General features: G+C 40.5%; 1 protein-coding gene across 1 annotated transcript in view; it reads right to left on the minus strand.

Moving 5' to 3' along the window:
• IQGAP2 (IQ motif containing GTPase activating protein 2) overlaps positions 1-20,089 on the minus strand; it is a 197,749-nt gene that overhangs the window by 155,419 nt on the left and 22,241 nt on the right. The window contains exon 2 of the mRNA XM_054986150.1: positions 5,999-6,098. Within this exon, the coding sequence (XP_054842125.1) occupies positions 5,999-6,098 (100 nt within the window). The remainder of the gene's footprint in view (positions 1-5,998; positions 6,099-20,089) is intronic.

Consider the following 20,089-nt stretch of genomic DNA (forward strand, 5'->3'; position numbering starts at 1 on the left):
ACTAACTGAATTTCTCTTTAAATTCATCTCTGAAAATTTCTCTTGTTAAACCTGAGATACAGGAAGCATTCAAACAGTACCTTTATAAAGCAGCTCAAAGAACAAACACTCCCCTACCTCAGCTTATTAACTAACCACAGAATTCTGAAATTACACAACCATTAGTCAGCCTTTTTGAATACAAAACATAGCAGACAAGCAACAATCCACAGCTTGGAACTAACATTAGTCTTGCTAAGAAACTGCCCTTGAAGACTGCATTCAGTTCAGCAGCTGTAGTTCCACGAAAACCTTGACAAACTCAACAAGAATTCTTCAGGCAGCTGCAGGAATGATAAAAGGCCTATAGTAGGTACAGAGATATACCTAAATGAGCAAAAATTTCAAAATTTAAGAATGGCTTGGCAATGGCTCAAGCCAGCTCAAGGTTGACTCAGCCTTCCATCCTTCCGAGGTCGGTAAAATGAGTACGCAGTTTCCTGTGGGTAAAGTGTAGATGACTGGGGAAGGCAATGGCCAACCACCCCATAAAAAGTCTACCAAGAAAACGTCGTGATGTGATGTCCCCCCATGGGTCAGTAATGACTCGGTGCTTGCACCTTTACCTTTACCTGGCAATGGAATGAGCCACCTGGGGTGGATGCAGATTCTAAGGAAGCCTTATAAGGACTTCCTTAGAAGATAGTAGCTTCCATAGTAGCATGAGCTGCTATGATGGATCGGGGCAAAAAGGTAATGTTTGCTGTTCCTGCTATGCACGTATTATGTTACAGGGGAGTTAGGCATACTCACAGCAACCTTGTCCCCTGCATCACTTTGGTAGTATGCCACCACCTAAATTCTATCATCCTTTATTTGATGTTAATAGAATGCTCTAGGTGGGTATGGAGCTTCTGATCATGAGCATGTGCCTGTAAGTCTAGGAAAAAACCTTTCCTGACAAAGAAGAGAACCTGGTGAATTCCTTCTTTCCATAAGGCAACCTACGTCACCTTCTCAATATCCTTCATATGTGAATAAAGACTTAGGTGCTAAAGAGGGTGTCACAGAGTAAAATCCAATTTTAAGAAGTTAATTCTAATGAACAAACATGTACAAATGAGGGGGAACCAGGAAAAGGGAATAAAGCAATAAAATATGCAGTTTTGGGCTAACCAACTTACAAGGCTCCTCCATTCATTATACCTTCCATCGAGGTAGATCAGAGTTCAATGATTAGAGGTGAAAGCCCTCATAGCTGAAAAAGGTAGCTAGATGCTACTGACAAGCTCTTTCCTTGTGAGACTATAGTTCAGATATTTCCTGAAGTGTTCACATTTTACCAATCACGAAGTGTGTGTGTGTGTGTGTGTGTGTGTGAGAGAGAGAGAGAGAGAGAGGGGGGGGGGGTGTTACACAGGTGTTCCCTTCACAAAGGTACAGGTCAAGGAATTATTTTCCTGGCATTGTATGGGTTTTGCATACAACATTTTACGGTGGTGCAGAGAGTTTACAGGTAGAGTGCAAAGGTCTTTCTCTCTTTTTTTTAATAAGCCACATTGGGCAGGCTCCCTGAAGAGGCAGCACAGAAGTTTTCTACTAAATAATAATAATTAAGTGATAAATTGACATGCTGCCAGAACTACAAGCTACTAACTCTGAATGTTTATGTGATGCCATTTCAAAAGAATGGTGTTTTTGACCAGTAAGATCTCCAAACAAATACTCTCCCCAATAAAGGGTTGATCAACCACTATCAATACTGATTCAATTAGCATTGCTATGGTAAACACACACACACACATATATTATAGATAATTCTTATTCAAATAAATAATGTCAGGCATATCATCTTCCTTCAGTCTATCCAACATCATAGGGCGATTGTGAAGCTCCTCAAAAAAAGGCAGAACAAAAAAATTAATAAAATGCCTTGGGTCAAAATGCCATCTGTAGGGCTTTAAAGTTCGACCTCAGCACCTTGAATTGTGTCTGAAAACAAACTGGGTGCCATGTAGATGGGAGAGATCAAGTTGCATGAATCCTGGTAGCAGCATTCTACACTGAATGACATTTCCAAACACTTCTCAAGGGTAGCCCTATGTAGAGCGCATTGCAGTAATCCATTCTAGATTAAACCAGGGAGTGCAGTACAGTGAACAGCTCTTTTCTGCCCAGGAAAAACCACAGCTAGCTAACCAGTCAAAGCTGATAAAAGGATCTACTGGCCGCAGCTGCTTATCTACCAATTGCCCTGGGTCCAAGAGCACCCCCAGACTAAAAACCTGTACCTTCAATGGGAGTGCAACCCTATCCAGAGCAACCCTATCCAGACCTTCTGCTCAGGAGTAGCAATTCTATCTCATTGATATTTTCAGTTTATTAGGCCGCATCCACTCAAAAACTGCCTTCAGACACTGGTTCAGGGTTTCTACAGCCTCCCTGGGATTGGCTGGAAGCATGAAATAAAGCTGAGTGTCACCCACATATTGGTGGCAACCCAACCCAAATCACTGGATAACCTCACCCAGCAGTTTCATGTAGATGTTAAAAGAGCGTAGTGGATAAGATGGAATCTCGCAGGACCCCACAGGTCAAAGGTCAAGTGGTTGAACAGCAATCCCCCAGTACCACCTTCTGAAACCTACTACCAGGGAAGAACCAGAACCAATGCAGAACAGAGCCTCCCAGTCCTTGTGTGGAAAGGTGGACCCCGGAGGATACTACAGTCAATGGTATTGAAAGTCACTTAGGGTCCAGGAGAATGAAGACAGCTGCACTCCCTCTGTACATCTGGAATAAGTCATCTACCAGGGCAACCAAGGCTATTTCAGTCCTGGTAGACCTTTTAGTGCTTGGCTTGTTTCCTGTGCTCAGCTCATTTGCTGCACATAATTCCTAAATCTGCTGAGTACATAACTCTTCCACAGCTTCCTTTTACATTATTTTGATGTCATGTGATTATCACATGCCTGCACATCAGTGAGTATCAGATTTGTGACAGTGAAGCTCACTGCTTTACAATACTTATTGCAACATTGACAGGAAAAGCGGTGGGGGTGGGGATAAGTTATTGAAGAATCAAACATTGCTCTTTACTATAGCTGAAATTATTGTGCATCTGTTCCAGCATAAAAATTTCAGGTTATAATTATCAACGTTTCCTAAGCCAATATGATGCATTTTTATTGATCGAAAGGTAGATACTGAACACTGCATTGCAATCCATCAGTCTGTGGTTTTACCAAGGCTAATTACTTCTTCTAATTATTGTTTATCCCTAGCTTAAAAAGATTCAAGATACATTTCACTGACCATAGGATGGGTGGAGATGGGTCATGTGCTTAATTATTTTGAAAGTTGTGACTTTACAGTTTATACATGCAGTCTAAATCCTGTAAGCCAGAAACTTATGCAATGAAGGGGTAACTGAATGCTATCCAAAAAATATCTCTGTCCCATGCTTTCCACAGAACAAACCAACACAATTAACCTCTCCACCCTTGGTTAAAAATGTAAAATTTCCAAACATTTTGAAGCCATGGGGAAAGTTTGGAGAAAAGTTTAAATGTCCTCTAAAACTAACCAAGTTAACCAAGTTAAACTAACTAAGTTAAAAGTCCTCTAAAACTAACCAATTTTTCTTTAACGTCCCCACATAAATTTCCAAATCCTTCCTTTCCTTCCTTCTTTCTTGTATAGTCCGCCTTTCTCACTGAGACTCAAAGCAATTATACAGTATGAGATTAGTACAATCGGTAACAAGTATATTCCAATACAGTATCAAGGACATTTCCATAAACAATGCCATAGGATAAATAGATACACGTTTAAAAGACATAGTATTGGCAAGAATCCAATACAGAGTAGAAAAAATACTGAAGCAGAACATAATCAATTCTAAGACTAACATTAGACAACATGGAGCACTGGTGGTACATAGGAGTACAGGACAGTTTTTTTCATGGACCTTCACAGCTCTACACATGGCTCTATTCCCATCTGCTACCAATGATATTCCCACTGTCAGTGGCTGATATCAAGGACCAACCCTCGATAAAGCCAGGTTTGGAGAATAGGCAAGGGATTCTACCCATCTGCAATATTTTCAGAACCCCCTTCCTTGTAGCTTTCTTCCATCCACACTCTAAGATTTCATTTTACCAACAGGAAGAATGATGACTGTGAATTAAAAGCAAGAGAAGGGGAAGAGTTATGAACAGGAAACAAAAAGCCAACAGCCTTGAATGAAATATGACTATGGCAAGAGCCCAGACAATAACAATCAGCAATTGGGCAGCTACTCTCAACCTTGCTTGACACTTTCCCAGAATGTGAGTAGCAGCTTATGAATTCTCCCAATCAGATTCATCTTAAAGTTGAAGCTTTTAGATTACAATTCTTCCTGAACAATACAATTAGCAATAATACACAAAGAGGCATTTATAAATGTATTATGAAATAGAAAAACTTCAAGGGTAAGAGGAAGTTCACAGACAAGTACATAAATTCACGCTCCTCTCATCCAACTGATGTTACCCAAGTAAGAGCACTGGAAAGAAAGGCTGACACTTTCAAGATTGATTTTGGAAAGCGCACACAGTTTACATGATTATATGCACAATATTATAAGCACTGCATATAAATGTCACAACATGGGAGTTCATGACTTTAGCATACCGAAGAGTTCCAACACAGTCTCACCAAACTGCTTCCTCCAAGAGGGGGTGGAAAAGTAGACGAGACTCAGTGCATCTAAAATCATGCACACTATGACCAAAAAAAAAAATCCTAACTTCACATACATGATGGCAGAGTCTGTGACATCCATTACTGACTAGGAAAAGGTCTTGCTGTTATAGTGGAAAGTTTGTTAGAAAGAAGATTCCGTTTCAGAGTACTTCAAATACGAAAAGTTGATTAGAAAGAAGATTCCGTTTCAGAGTACTTCAAATACGAAAAGTTGATTAGAAAGAAGATTCTGTTTCAGCATACTTCAAAATGAAAATGTCATAACTTTTGAATCCACCTTTAAAAGGGATTGAAAATCAGACAGCAACTTATTATGCAAATACATGACATGGTCATATTTGGAATCCTACAGACAGTTCTGACCAGCCGATAATACACCACAGAACTGAAAAGTAGAACAAAGGTGAACAAGAAAATGGATCATCCATGAGAGGAAAGTTCTCTATTTTAAAGGAGAAAAGGGGAAGAGAGACAATACAGAACATAATATAGGCTTTAAGTTAATTTGTGGACTTAAAGAATGGTTATTCTTTCAAAACAGATTACTCAATGAAAATTGATAGGCAGTACTTCTCTATGACATAGTTAACATAGTGAGTTAATGATATAGAGTAGTGATGGCCACCAGACTAACTTAAACCAATTCACAGAAAATGAAGCTATCAGGGTTTATTGGCAGTGACCACTCAGTGGAAACACCACAGCTGAGATATATTGCCCCAAACATCTGTAGGAATAAATAGGGAACTGATACTTCTGTTTTTGAACATCTCCTCAAGCCAAGTGGATGGAGATGGAAGGCTTAACTAGGTAGCTCTCTGGTCTGACCCTGCAGGGCTATTTTTATGTTAAATAGCTTTCTAGTAATTGGATAAATTAAACCATGGGTCATGATCTTTTGAAATACTACAGAGTCTTGAAGACTAGATTACATAACAGCACAATACTAAGAATAGCACAAAGACTTGAAGGAAAGTATACCAAGAGAAAAAGTCAATTTAAGACCATCATGGCTGTGACCCTCTCATGAAAATTCAGAAAAGGCTGGGCAAGCACAAGTCACTTTCAGCAGCAATTCCTACATCTATTACAGACAAAATTGATGGGTCTATTCTGTCAAGGTGCTGCAGCTGTTTTTAATTCAAAAGTGGCTTGGGAAACTCATGTTGGATTGATTCTTAAGATGCAACAGGTTAACCTCAACATCAATCATATCAGATTTTTGGTTCTACAAAACTACTTAAAGTATTTAAAAAACTACTATTACCTTTTCGCTTCTTCTAGGTGACACAGGTACTCATAGGCAATATTCTGACGACGCCTTTCATCCATCTCTTCTGCTGAAAGCCGTTCATCGTCCACAATAGCTGTTAAGCACAAAACTATGCTGAATTATCGATCGTTATGGTTGATCAATGAATATATTTAGAGAAAAAAATAGTTCCTGCAGATGATACTGAACACATTATTTCAGTTCAGAGTTCAGACATAATACACAATCATGGTTAGCTTGCAAAACTGGAATTCAGCTCACAGGTAATCACTCAAATCCTAGTTTGCCTTGATAAATGCTAGCTTAATTACCTTGTCTCTGTAGCCTGAGAGGTCATTATCAAAGAACAAGCATTCAGATATCATGCAAACCCACAGTTAATTATGGGTACATCACCTTCAATTCAATTTACATCAACTTGAATTCCTGGCTTCAAGTACCGGTTTGAGGGGGTGCTAAGGCGAGGCAATAGATTTATGTTCCTGGTTGTTGAAGTGATGCTTGGCAAAGAAGTACTCTTGTGGAAAGTACTGATCATTGCACAGGATTTAAAAACAAATTAAAAACTTCCCTTGGAACTCAAGAGCAATTATCCTAAATTGAAAATTGCAGAAGTCAGTACTTTGCAAGGAAAGCCATTGGTGAGTTGGTATCTATAGTCAGCTAATGCTGAAAGCTTTCTTCTCTGACAGCATAACGCAAAAAAAAAACCCCGTCACAAGTTGAGAAGATCATGGGGAAATCACCACAGAATTGTCTCAAGGCATTCAAATGTAGCAGCAAGCAATAGCTATAGATCAAGGGTTAGAAGTCCTTGGGCTTGCATGTGTTTTGGAAAGTGAAGCCTTAGGTTATTATTTTGCACAATTTGGAAAAAATGATCTAGCATTCCATATCATGGTTTGAACCCTGATTGTTGGTAAGCACACACAACTGCTTGCCTTTTCAAGTGATCTGGACTAAAATAATAAGTAACGGTTTCATGGAAATAAGAAAGTCTTCAGATGCTGAACAGCGCATAAGGAGAGGAGGAACAGAACCAACCTGAAAATTTCCAAAACTAATGGCCATAATGCCAATGAACATGTGAAATGTCTTTTTTAGGGACTGCATGTAATTACTGAAATAGCTCCCTCAAGTGAGGTTCATACAGTTACTTCATTATAATGATCTTGACATGGTTCTAAGTCACCTTGAGTTCTCAGGTGGTTGAAAAGGTTGTACATAGACAGTATTTGCTAAGGCATGCTTTCAAAACAGATATTCTCATGCTTTTAGTTTGATATTCCCTAAATCTGTAAGAGAACTTTCGAACAAAAGGCAGTGATGAAAAAGTAGAAAATTATTTTTCTGAAAAGTTCTCTCTTATCGATGCAACTCAAATTTGCAACATTAAGGCAGCAGACAAACTACACCAACTACCACACGAGCTCTTAAGGTTGCCAATATCAAGGCAGCGCCCAGAATTACAGTTGATTTGCAGACTACAAATATCAGCTCCCCTGGGGGGCAAAATGGTAACTTTGGATGGCATACTCCATGACATCACATCCCCACGGAGCTCCCTCCTTTGTTCAAACTCCACCCACCCAAAGTACCTCCTGATCTTGGGAAATTTCCCAAGTCAAAGTTGGCCACCCTACCTTTAGCACACAAGAAGAGCCATGCTGGATCCACGGAGTCCAGCAACCTGTCTCTGCTTGTTCGCAGGAAGACTACAAGTACAGTATCAAGGTAACCACCCTCCCCCCCCAGCAACTGGACTTCAAAGGCACGCTGCCTCCGAACATGAAGGTTCCGTCTAGCAAGGGTTAATAACAGCTGCTGATAGACCCAAACTTTACCCCATTTCCTTTTTAAAGCTCTCAGCCACCATCACTCTAACTTGCAATACTAATTCCATATACCGTGACTTGTATGAAGTGGTACCTTTTTGGTCTTTCCTACCACCAAATCCATTATTCTGAGGAGTGTATACTAAAGTTTTATTTTAAAAAAAAAAACGAGTTGTCATTTTAGTTTTTATTTTTATTATTTTACAGTACTGTAAAACTATCAAATTTGTATTTGTATATATAAACAAACAGAAAATATTACACTCGTGGAGAATTGTTAACTTCCATAGCTGGTATATAGTATGCCTTTCTATTTTATGATTGCCCAGGAAAAATGCTACATGAATGTTTTTCATAGCTATACATTTATCTCAGACTAAAATAACATCCTTGTGACTCTAAACTGTCAGATTACAGATTATGCATAGACACAGAGGCTTCATAAACTTTGCCTCTGTAATTAAATGCACTTTTTATACTACTGAAGGATTGTTTCAGAATGGACTCACTATTTACTTGATACAGACAAAATGCCCTGTAAATTGACTTGATGAACAGGGAAGACAATGAGTTTGACTCATTTCCATCCCTCTACTACTTATTTCTTCTAGTTATGCCATGCCTGAAAGGAAAAGCAGGTTTTATTTCTTTTCAGTTATGAAAGATAGTACATTTTATGCTCCACAGAACACAGTTTGAACTTTTGGGAACTGACCTTTGCAAAGCAGAAATGAAATATCAGATGTATTTATTTAAAATACTTCAACCTACACTGCACAGCAAGTATGAGGCAGCTGGCATAAAATGAAACATATAATACAACATTTACAGACACACACTCACTTCACAAAGTAAAACTCAGTAAACTAAAACAGCAACCATCTTAAAATAGCAACCAATAAAAACAAGCATAAAAGCAACAGCATAGAAGTGGAAAGAAGAAGGGAGGAGGAGATAGCATTAGCCTAAATGCCTGGATGCATGTAAACCTTTTGGCCTGACATCTAAAAGCCAGTAATGTCAGTACCAGGAAAACCTCAACGGGGAGTACATAAAGGAAATAGGGTTGTAGAATAATGGAAAGGTCCAGGAGCGGCTTTTATAGCTGGAACAGTAGTCTAGTGCACTATTTACGGTATTACCTTGCTCTTACTACATTGTCTTCTACGTTTGTAATCCATTCTCTCGTTTCTGGTATGTCGTCATATCATATTTGGTAGGGGGGGCTCTGTTTCCTAGTTGTGTAATCATAGACCTATTGCATTGTTCATTGGACATCTTATGCCGACTGCATTGTTTTTATTTTTGTAATCTACCTTGAGTCTCAGAGGTAGCCTATAAAGTAAACAAAGTCCACAGGTGGAATACAACGACCAAGAAGCTCCCCTCTCTAGCTGATGCCTGGCTCACCTGAGTGAATGGGGGCATCATTGAGGCTTGAAACGAGGAATTTAGATGGCAGTCTAGCCAGTGTCTGAGGTGGTGGCCTTGCAGGTATCCCAGTCCCAAGCTATTTAGGACCTTAAAAGTAAGTATGAGTACTTTAAACAGTGCCCTGTAACAGAAGGGCAGCCAATACAGATATTTCAACACAAGAATGATAAAATCCCTGAATCTCAACAACCAGGGTGTCGTAATTGAAGTACCAAAACAGTCTTCAAAGGGAGCCCCATACAGAACTCACTGCAGTAACCTAGGCTGGGTGTGATCAGAGAATAGATCACTGTGGCCAAGTCACACTTTTCAAGGAACAGCCATAGTTGGCATATCAACCTATGATGATAGAAGGCACCAAGCCACAAAGGAGTCCTGAACCTCCCACCATATGCTAGGATTCAGCAGCAACCCTAATGGCCTCCAGATAAAAGAATCTCTTACATCTCAGATAATTCATAATTCTCATCTTAAAAAAATATTATTTTAAATACACAGATATGTATTTCCCTCCCATACTAAATCAGCTGCTGTATATTCTAGCATTACTCAATATTTTGCTTGCCTCTTCACTGAGATTTTCTTTCTGTATTTCTATATTTTTTAAAACACAATCTAACTTTCCAGCAGCTCAAGGCTGCATATACCACAGTGGTATTGAATATAAAACAATTAAAACATACTAATAAAAAACTAGAACTCAGACAGCCCAAATACATATTGTACCTCAAAACAATTAACAGAATGCCCTTTGAAGCAAGAAGATCTTCTATGACCTTGTGAAGACTTGGCGAACATCCAGGGATAAGCTATTCCACAACAGCAGCATAACGCTTTGGATGCTCCAATTTCTCGCTGTGGATGAATATGATAATCATGCAGCAGGCACAGTCAGAAAAGACCTTCGGGCTAACATAAGCATGAACATGACTGAATCAGGAGATACAGTCTTCCACATATATGGAAGGGCTTTACCCCCGTTAATCAAGCTTGGAAACAACCAGCCAGTGTGCAGAGACTTAACCACCAGAATAATATGGCCCCAGCAGCTAGTTCCTAAAAGCAGCCACACACCTGCATGTCGTAACAGCTGAAGTGTCCAAGTCATCTCCAAAGGCACCCACATAGAGCATGTTCATTCCACAGGTTCTGGTAGCCTGAAACTACATGGCCAGCTCCACTGTATCCAGAAGGATAGCTTAGGGACCAGACTAAATATCAATTTATTTAATTCATACATTCATTTATATCCCATTTTCATCCCCATGGGAACCTAAAGCGGAAAGAGGAAGGGAGGAAGGTTCAAAAGACACAACAGTTCATCTTTGTCTCTCTGCTGGTAGATCTTCCCTTCCTGTTCTAGGCTATGATCCTAAGGCTGACAGCCAAAAGTCCAGAGTCCATTCAGCATCTGCCTCTGGGCACACCAGACCTTAAATACCTGTAGAAAACTCCACTAGATTTTTTTCAGCTGCTGCTAGACAGCCAACGGGATCTTCCCCACTTCCTTCACTGCTGGAAATGCAGCAGTCCATCCACCCATAAAAGCAACTTATTTCTCACAGAGCAGGGAAGAATCCAAAAGCACCTCAAGGCTCTTTACAATATCAACCAAAGAGTCTCACACACATAAGACAGGAAGCCCAATTCCCTCTCTAATTCAACTTTTCCAACCAGCATCACTTCTATTTTGTCTGGATTTAGCTTCAGCTTGCTTGCCCACCACCATCATGGCATACAGGCACTGATTCAATACACAGACAGATGCATCTAGTTTTTTGCGAGGAAGAGACCAGAGCTGAGTATCATCAGCATATTAATACCTAAAGCTCACAACCCCTTCAAACTCATGTCATAGCTGTGTAAACACTGGAAAGAAGGGAGAGGGCACAGAGACAGCTAACTTACAGAAGATCCTGAGTAAATGACTCAGCTTCTCTGTTGGAAATTGAGCCTGATTGGACAAAAAAAGCTGGCTTTTTAAATATTTCAACAGATTAATCATAGGTTATATTGAACAAATATGTCAAATCTGTCATGAATTAAGGAAGTCAACTGACATAATACCTAGCAACATAATGATGTAAATAAGAGTTTTAATGGTTTAGTAGGGTTAACTTTTAAGAATGTTTAAAATTATGCTTTACTTTGTAAGCCTCCTCGAGCAAATTCTCTAGAGAGAGAGCATAAAAGCTGTCTAAATATTTTTTTAAACTCTTAAAACTATCAGAGAGCAATTCTCGCAACCTCCATCCTTTTTAGATTGTAGCCCGCTCTCTCTGCAAACGGGCTCAGAGCGGATATCATCAAAAATTACATTTTCATTAAAATTGTAACATTAAAACCACAGTAACAGTTCAGTCATAAAAACTATTCTAGATGGCAGTCCATTTTTCCTAGCCCCAGTAAAACATTTCCATGGGGTGGGAGATGAAGAACAGCAGTGGTCCACTGATGGAAAACCAGAGTGGGGGTTTCACTACCCCCCACCCGCAACAAGAGATCAGCAGGAAACTCATCCTTGGCTCAGCCTCAACCATATGCCTGGCAGAACATCTCTGTCTTACAGGCCCTGCTTCAACCATCCAGACATGGCCTCCAAAGCTCTACCTAAGGCATCTGTGGCGGAGTTGGGCCAGCTGTCCATCAACAGATACAACTGGATGTCTCCACATACTGGTTACCACCCAATCCAAAACTTTGTACCAGCGGGGCAAGGGGACGCATATAAATGTTTAAAAACATCAGGGAGGGTACCGCCCCTGAGGGACATCACACACCAGCAGTTGATACGATGACAATTTCTTCCTCAGCGCCACCCTCTGTCCCCAACGATGGACACTGCAAGGCAGTCCCTCGTATCCCCACATCTTATCAATGTAATATAAGAGAACAATCTACCTATTAAAGTTCAGAAATTATTCAAGTCACTTATTAGAAGGAATACCATTTAGCCATCTGCAAACAGAGATCCAGAGTGATTGCAACAGTTTCTATCCCAAAAGCAGGCCTGAAGTTAAACTGAAAAAGGGTCAAGAGCAGAAGTGCAGTTCACATATGCCTGAAGCTAGTCTGCCTCTTCCAGTTCAACCACCTTCTTCAAGAAAAACAGATTTGATACTATAATTAGTCAGATCTTCTTTCAACAGGCAGGTAAAGCGCTATGGAAAAAAATCCTCTTACTCTCCTTCAGTAATTTTGAAGGACTCACTACCATCAAAAATATGTTCAGAGACATAGCCAAAGGGGATCTTATCTTGTTAATATTTCAAAAGCCCGAAAGGGTAAAGAATTATGTTGCAAGCTGTGGTACTCCCAATTGTGAGGATCCTGTCCACATCAATCAGAGAATACAATTTTTAAGCTATCTATACAAACATCAGAAGGATTCTTTCTGACACTGGCATAGGGTATGTATTAAATGTAGCGTCTAAAACAAGACTAGATGAGAACAAAAGCATCATGTCAATTAACTGTATTGTCTAAATGTCTATAATGTACAGTTAGCTGTGTTTCAATACTGGACTTTTTTATTTACTTGATTTACTCCCCCTTTCTCCCCAAAATGGCTTATAACATTCTCTCCTTCCTTCAAGTAATGCCACTGGATGAAAATCAGCTGGAGAACAGAAGAAGAGAAGAAAGCCCCCTGCACTGCCACCACCCCTACGTGGTATGAGTTTTCTGTCAATGATGGTCATTTAGTCCACAATTCATTATTTAACCAGGGGGCTGAAATCTATTACACGGCAGAAGAGAAAACCAGGGACCAACTCCAACACCCCAAAAAGCTTGTTTCATACTGCTGTTAGGACTTCTGTAGAATTGCCACCAAAATTTTCAAAATCCCCCAGAACACTCTGGAAACACCTAAAGCCTCCAGTCCATCCTAACTGGTCCATTACCCCTAAAGAGGGGAAGTGTTATTGCCATCCGTATGTTCAGCAGATAATGACCTGACCATGACAAAGATTTAAATTCCACTTCTTTAATCCAGGAAAGGAAACCCAGTGCTGCAGTAAGGCATAACCTTGTCATTCCAACATCAGTTGCAGTGACAAGGAAGTCCTGACCATGACCAGACACTGAGAACTCATCATGGCTCCAAGCTTCCCTAACATGCAACGCAAGGTACTTACAAGTAAAGCCATATTGAAAACTTGCAAAATGAGAAAGGAGGATCAAGCAAACCCCCTTGCCTGGCCTTATTCAGGACTGATGAAGGGCCACACATCAAGCTGGTCTCAGAGCCACAAGACGTGTCAGGTTTCAGCCACACACACAAGATCTGCTCGTTCCTCTATCAAGAAGCACTACAGTTCTGTGTCCTAAACAGGATAAAGGTTTTTTTAATGTACATAAACCACCGAAGGCAATTGGTAGGAGGTGATAACCAATACAGTACTGCAGGCGTATGAGCACTGGATAATACGACTGGTCATGGGGTATATATTGACAGAACAAGTCTACACGGCTTGATTCCAGGTGTCCCCTGAAAAGCACACCTTTGAACAGCTGTGTCAGGCTGAGATGGGCAGATAATTAAGTGTCTGGATGATTCTTACTTTGCAAACTAAAAACAAAAACCCACTTACAAACTGAAAAAGTATGGGATGCCAGCTGTTGACTAGCAAACCTAACAGTACTTAAGTATCAGAAGACTGGACCAACATCTCCTCCACTCAGCCAGAGATGCAAAGTTGCTAGAAAATTGGAGGCGGGGCGGGGGGGGGGGATCACAGTTCTTACACACACACACACACACACACACACACACACACACGCACACGAAATTTTGGCAAAACACAAATATATGCAATACTTAGGTTAGGGTTCTTAAGGCTCATAGCCAAATGGCAGCTGTGGGTTGGGACCATGGCACAGGGGGAGGACAGGGCCTCTGCCTTCCACCTCATGCTGTTTGGCAGAGATTAGATAACCCTAGGAGTGTGTTACTTGCTCACTAAAGAGCAGTGTATGTACTGAATACTGCACATGCAGACCCCAAAGTAAATACATGACTTTCGGAAGAGTTAGGCCATTTTTCTGAGCTGAAATATCTCCCCCACCCCATGTCATGGTCCCAATTTAAATTGGGACCTGCAGTGCTCAGGGAACTGAGTATGGTTGCCAGCTCTAAGTTGGGAAATTCCTGGAGATTTGAGAGTTGGAGCCTTGAGAGGGTAGAGTTCAGGGAGGGACCTCCACAGGGTATAATGCCATAAAGCCCAACCTCCAAAACAGCCATTTTGTCCAGGGGAACTGATTTCAGTGGCTTTGGGAGTTCTCCAGCCACCACCTGGAAATTCGTAACCCTAGAAATGAGTTCCCTGCAGCTGCCATCTAGTTGTGATGAAAAAGGGTTGGGAGACTGCTGACACATCTCATGGAATAATGTCTCATCTATTTCTGGCCTTAGCATATAAAGGTGTACTTTTTGACATATTTATGGAATTTAAAATTATTATTGCCCTTGTTTTCTACAAACAAAATATCCAGTACTACAAAGAGCAAGCTACAAAGTGCTGCACCCCCTTGGAAAAGGTATCTTACTTTCTTTCCAAATCATATACTCAGTTTATGCCAAATCTTCAGTTTTCAGCTTTCATTTTTCTTTCCTCTCAGTTAGCAAAAATCCGTCTCATGGAGTCATTATAGAATCAGCAACATATTTGGATGCAGAATTAAATGTTATGTTAGAAACACTGAACTTTTCAATAGTATATTACACACATTATAGCATATGAATTGTGGATAAAATTAGTTACATGTAAAGAACAAATTGAAAACCTTATATAAATAGTATACACAAAAATAAATTTCTAATGTTGTAGGTTTTTTTCCATGCGATATATTTTGAGTGAGTAATACATTGCCTTCAAAAGCACTTCATGCATTCCAAAAGGCGTTCCTAAAACTTTTGATTTTTTTCATCGGAAAACTGAAAAAAATCCTTTTAAAAAACCAGAACACACACACTTCCACTTGTCCCTAATTTTTCCATTTCTAACAGTAATATGATCCATTAGACATCTAACCAATGATAAAGAAAAAATAACCTTCACCTCCTTTCTTCTGTCCAAAGAGCAAGGTCTAAACTCAACCTGTAACCCAGCTCCAAATCAGGCCTTAGACCAGTTTGGGGGGGGGGGGGTGCTCTTGCCTAAACTACAAGAGATCCATTCCAACAGGCAGATTCTAAGAATAAGATCCAGTTATTCACCCAAGGAGAAATAATTTGTAACCTGTAACCCATCTTGGTATATTATAGATGAGATTTATATTTATCCAAATACAAAGGTTTGTTTATTTTTTTTATTCTGGGCCACTATTAGTGTTTTTATTTTGGGCCACAATTATAATTTGAACAACCCCGTGGCGCAGAGTGGTAAGCTGCAGTACTGCAGCCCAAGCTCGGCTCACATGACCTGAGTTCAATCCTGGTGGAAGCCGGGTTCAGGTAGCCGGCTCAAGGTTGACTCAGCCTTCCATCCTTCCGAGGTCGGTAAAACGAGTACCCAGTTTCCTGGGGGTAAAGTGTAGATGACTGGGGAAGGCAATGGCAAACCACCCCGTAAAAAGTCTGCCAAGAAAACACTGTGATGCAACGTCCCCCCATGGGTCAGTAATGACTTGGTGCTTGCACAGGGGACTACCTTTACCTATTATAATTTACATCCTACTACCCAGTATCAACTAGGCAGATACAGGTTTTTTTCTGCCATAAGTCATCAAATAAATCACCAAGTCCCAGTTTTATGAAAGAGCAAACTGAATTGAAGTGAGCCAATATAAAAGTTTGTATCATTATTTTAGGTTGTAAACTTTTCTTAATCCATCATTATGACTCCTTGGCACTTCTCCCTGTTGTTACTCTTTGTTAGCAAATAGCTTGTCTCAACATTGAATATATATATAATCCTCCCTCATATGGACTGTGTCACTTTTATCCTTTTATGTAAACTTGTTGTGAGACAAGCAGATGGGAAGTTGCACATAATGCAAAAGAAGCAGGATGGTGAATCTGAACATGGAAGCTAAAGGAAGATAGCAGAGAGAGAGAGCGGATTACAAACCTGTTCTGATACTTTGAAACATTATCAGTTGGGTTTATTGTTTAAAATACATTCACTCCTATGTTACTTCTTGTAAATAAAGTTTACTTCTGGTTTGTTTAACCCTGGCTGGCACACACAAATGCTCTGGTCACGTTAAATGGTGGCAGCAGATATATAAGGAAAGAACTTCTGAGTTCCCTTTCCCTCAATAGCCCGAGGCTGTAGCTGGGTGAGGGTAGGTACGTATAAGGGACTGTCTGCCTGTCTGGTAGGGCCTCTGGAAAAGCAGAAGGGAACTCTGTGAGGATCTGGGTCAGGGCTCTCTGACTGCTATAGTGGAGGCTAGACAGGTGGCGTATGGTGGTGGACTCCCCGTCTTTAACTGCCTGGTTGGCAGGGACTGTGAAAGGTTTGTGTGGGGTGGGGGGCGGTCACTGCCATTATACAAACATGTATGTTAAATATGGTGTTTGATATATAAGATTCAAGTACAAATCCTTGCTCTGCCCTGTAGCTCTCTATCAGGTTTAGATCAAAGCCTGTCTCTCAACCTAAATTACTTTATTGTGTTGCAGAGATAATAAATCACTGAAAATGCAATAGAGGCAAGGGTGTGCCCCAACCCATCCTTTCACAATACTGCTTTACACACTACTTGAGGAATCAGCACAGTTTATACAGAGGGTAGAAGTGAGGAAGATCTTACTGCCAGCAAGCTAGCAGCCACTGAGTTACATCTGGGCCAAGTTGGTCCTCTTCTTGCAGGTACTTAAAGCCTGGGTGGGGCTAGTCGCATGAGCCCTTAGGTAATATGCTCTTCACCTGTGGCCCACAGCCTGGGGACTGTATCAGGATGCCTTAATCTGTTTGTTTAGTTGTATTGTTTAATTTAAAACTCTTATTTTGACCACTGTCTGTGAGCCGCTCTGTAAGGAAAAGCAGTATATAACTGTCAAATGAACATGCGCTCAATGCATTATCCATCTTTGTTAGCACTTCTCCTCAGGGTTCCCCTCAGAAAGGTTATATTCAATTAAGGAGTAAAAATCCAAGATTGCTCTAAAAAGGTAACAAGAGAGGTCCCCTCTTCCTAAACTTTTTTCCTACCCATCTTCCTTGATCGTTTGGAACTCTGTCCTTGCACTGCAATAAGTATTTTACTTATTTAATTTATACCCTGCCTTTCTCCCCAGTGGGGAACCAAAGCAGCTTACACTGTTTTCCTCTCCTCCATTTTATTTTTTTCCTCCATTTTGTCCTCACAACAACTCTGCAAGGTGAGCTACACTGAGAGTGCATGAATGGCTCAAGCTTCCACAGCAGAGTAGGGATTCAAACCTGGGTATCCAGGAGCCTAACCTGATACTCTTAACTACTATGCCACAGTGGCTCACTGGCAAGAAGTTAAACAGATAGGTATTTCACAAGCCCATAACCTCACTGCTGGATCCCAAGAATTTTTTCCAGCTGACTGCCATTAGCGGGTGGAAGGTAGAGATAAAAATATTTTAATACATAAATTTAATAAATTAAATTACACGCATTTAATCATTTAAGAAAATAAAACATGGAAACCTAATTGGCAATTCTTTCATTCGTTTATGCATGGAAGACAACAAGAGCAGAACCAAAAAGCAAACTGATAGAAGTGCTGGACCGGAAGCATACTTAGCAAAACTCGGGATGTTTTAGATCGGAGCTAAAACTTTTGACAGGTAGTACATATGCATCGCAGATTAGTATTCAAATCATCAGTAAAAACTAGTCTCATTGAGAAATCTGAACTGAACCACTCATTAGTCAACTGCTAGTTGCTGGAACAGTTTGCTTGAGTTATCTGTGTTTCTTCTGAAGTTATTCCATGCTCATGCTCTTTGCTAAGAAAACACTATTTGGACAGCATGAATAAATCGATTTTCAAATCAGTTCTTGCATGAAATATTTAACCTTGGCACTGGGGAAGCTAAACGATATAGCTTTTGTGCCTTATCTGACTTTTTATTTATGTTAATTTCAGCATTGTATGGAGCACAAGGAATCAAGAGTAAAGAAGAGAGCAAGGGACCAAGTGCAGTTAGAAAAAAAGGATCAAAGCTATATTCTCCTGTACTAAACACGTTTGAGTGTGTTACTCAGACAAAGGCCATAGGAAATCACAACTGACAGGAGTGAGGACAAGCAGCAAGTAATTTAAACTAATGAGAAGCATTAAGCATAATCTTCAAGCAATCAATGGCAGGGTCCAAACACACAGTGCCATGGATCCAAAGGGCCTTGTAACTAGCTCCACATGCTCAAGATAGCAAAGGGCTAGATTTTTGTTGAGAAGTACCCCTCCCCCTTCCCTTCATGGTTAGCTTATTTGGAAAGTGAAGGAGAAGTTTTAGAAGCAGTTTGTGACATGGCATTGGAGTCTACCATTTAAAGCAAAAGAAAAATCTTACTGGGCATGTCAAAGACCCTGGGACACACACTAAGTAGCTATTGGAATCTTTCCTGCCTGCATTCTTAAATATGGCAGCAGTAACCAAAAATCTAGTCCATCATACGAACCTGCATCATACAGAGTCACGCCATTGGCCTATCCAGCCGGTAACCAGTCAGCAAGTCTCTCAGGTAGAGGTTTTCACAGGCCTGGTTCCTGAAGTGCTGTAACTGGACATGCTGGGATCTCAATGACTGATCTTTTGCATGGACAGCACTGTAAAACGCGTACCGGGCAAAGTAGGACTGAATGGATTAAAATGGGAACATGTTAAATAGCTCAGACTGAAAATATTTCTAGCTGTTTCCACTTGCCCAGAATTTAAATTCAGTTATGCCTTCAGTTTTCCCTCAGTTACAAGAATGGGACAAGAGCACATTTCATAAGCAGCAAGTGAAGCTCAGAGGCACGCAGTACCTGGCTGGACACACCAAATGCCAAGACAGGCGCAGTGGTTAAAAGTGTAAAGGAGGATCTTGGAGACCCAAGTTTAAATCCTCAGCTTGCCATGGAGTCTCACTGCATGACCTTGCACCAGTCAGTCGCTCTTCCTCAGCCTAACCTATCTCAAGGGTTGTTGGGTGGATAAAACAGGAGATGGAGTGAATGATGCTGTAAGCCGCTTTGGGTCTCCACTGAAGAGAAAAGTAGGGTATAAGTAGTAAAATACCTGTTTGCAGAGCAAAAATGTTTGTATACATTTATTTCGACTGTATATCTGTGCTGAGTCTTTTTCACACATTCTGGAGTATATACAAGTTGCATCTTGGATCTCATCCTGTCAGATGCAAATTGCAGGTTCTTCTCTATCACCATGTACGCAGTGGCTCGTTCAAATCAGGACCATGGAGAAGGGGCTTCAGGCTTCCATCACCCCCACCAGCACCATTTTCTCAACCTGAAACAGTCGTAGCGGGCACTATTCTAGGGAAACCTATGCTCCTCACGTAGTGCTCCCAGGCCTCTTTTTCATGGAGAATACGGTGTCGGGGAGGAGGAGGCTGAAACCCTTTTGTTGTGGTCCTGACCTGAATTGGACACTGCATGCATGAGGACTGGGGAGAATTTGCAACTCACCTCTGATTATGTTATGTCTAACACAGGATGAGGGCTCCATACTAAAACTGTGTACTCTGTATAATGTGTGAATCAATACTTAATTTAACTTTATTTAACTAATTTGGTTTGAAAGCATTTAGTGGATAACATTAGACACTTTTGTGATCCTCTGCAATACTGGAAGAATTTCCATTTTCAGTGCAATTATCTATTA

This window comes from Eublepharis macularius, chromosome 8 (genome assembly GCF_028583425.1).
Source record: "Eublepharis macularius isolate TG4126 chromosome 8, MPM_Emac_v1.0, whole genome shotgun sequence".
NCBI lineage: Eukaryota > Metazoa > Chordata > Lepidosauria > Squamata > Eublepharidae > Eublepharis > Eublepharis macularius.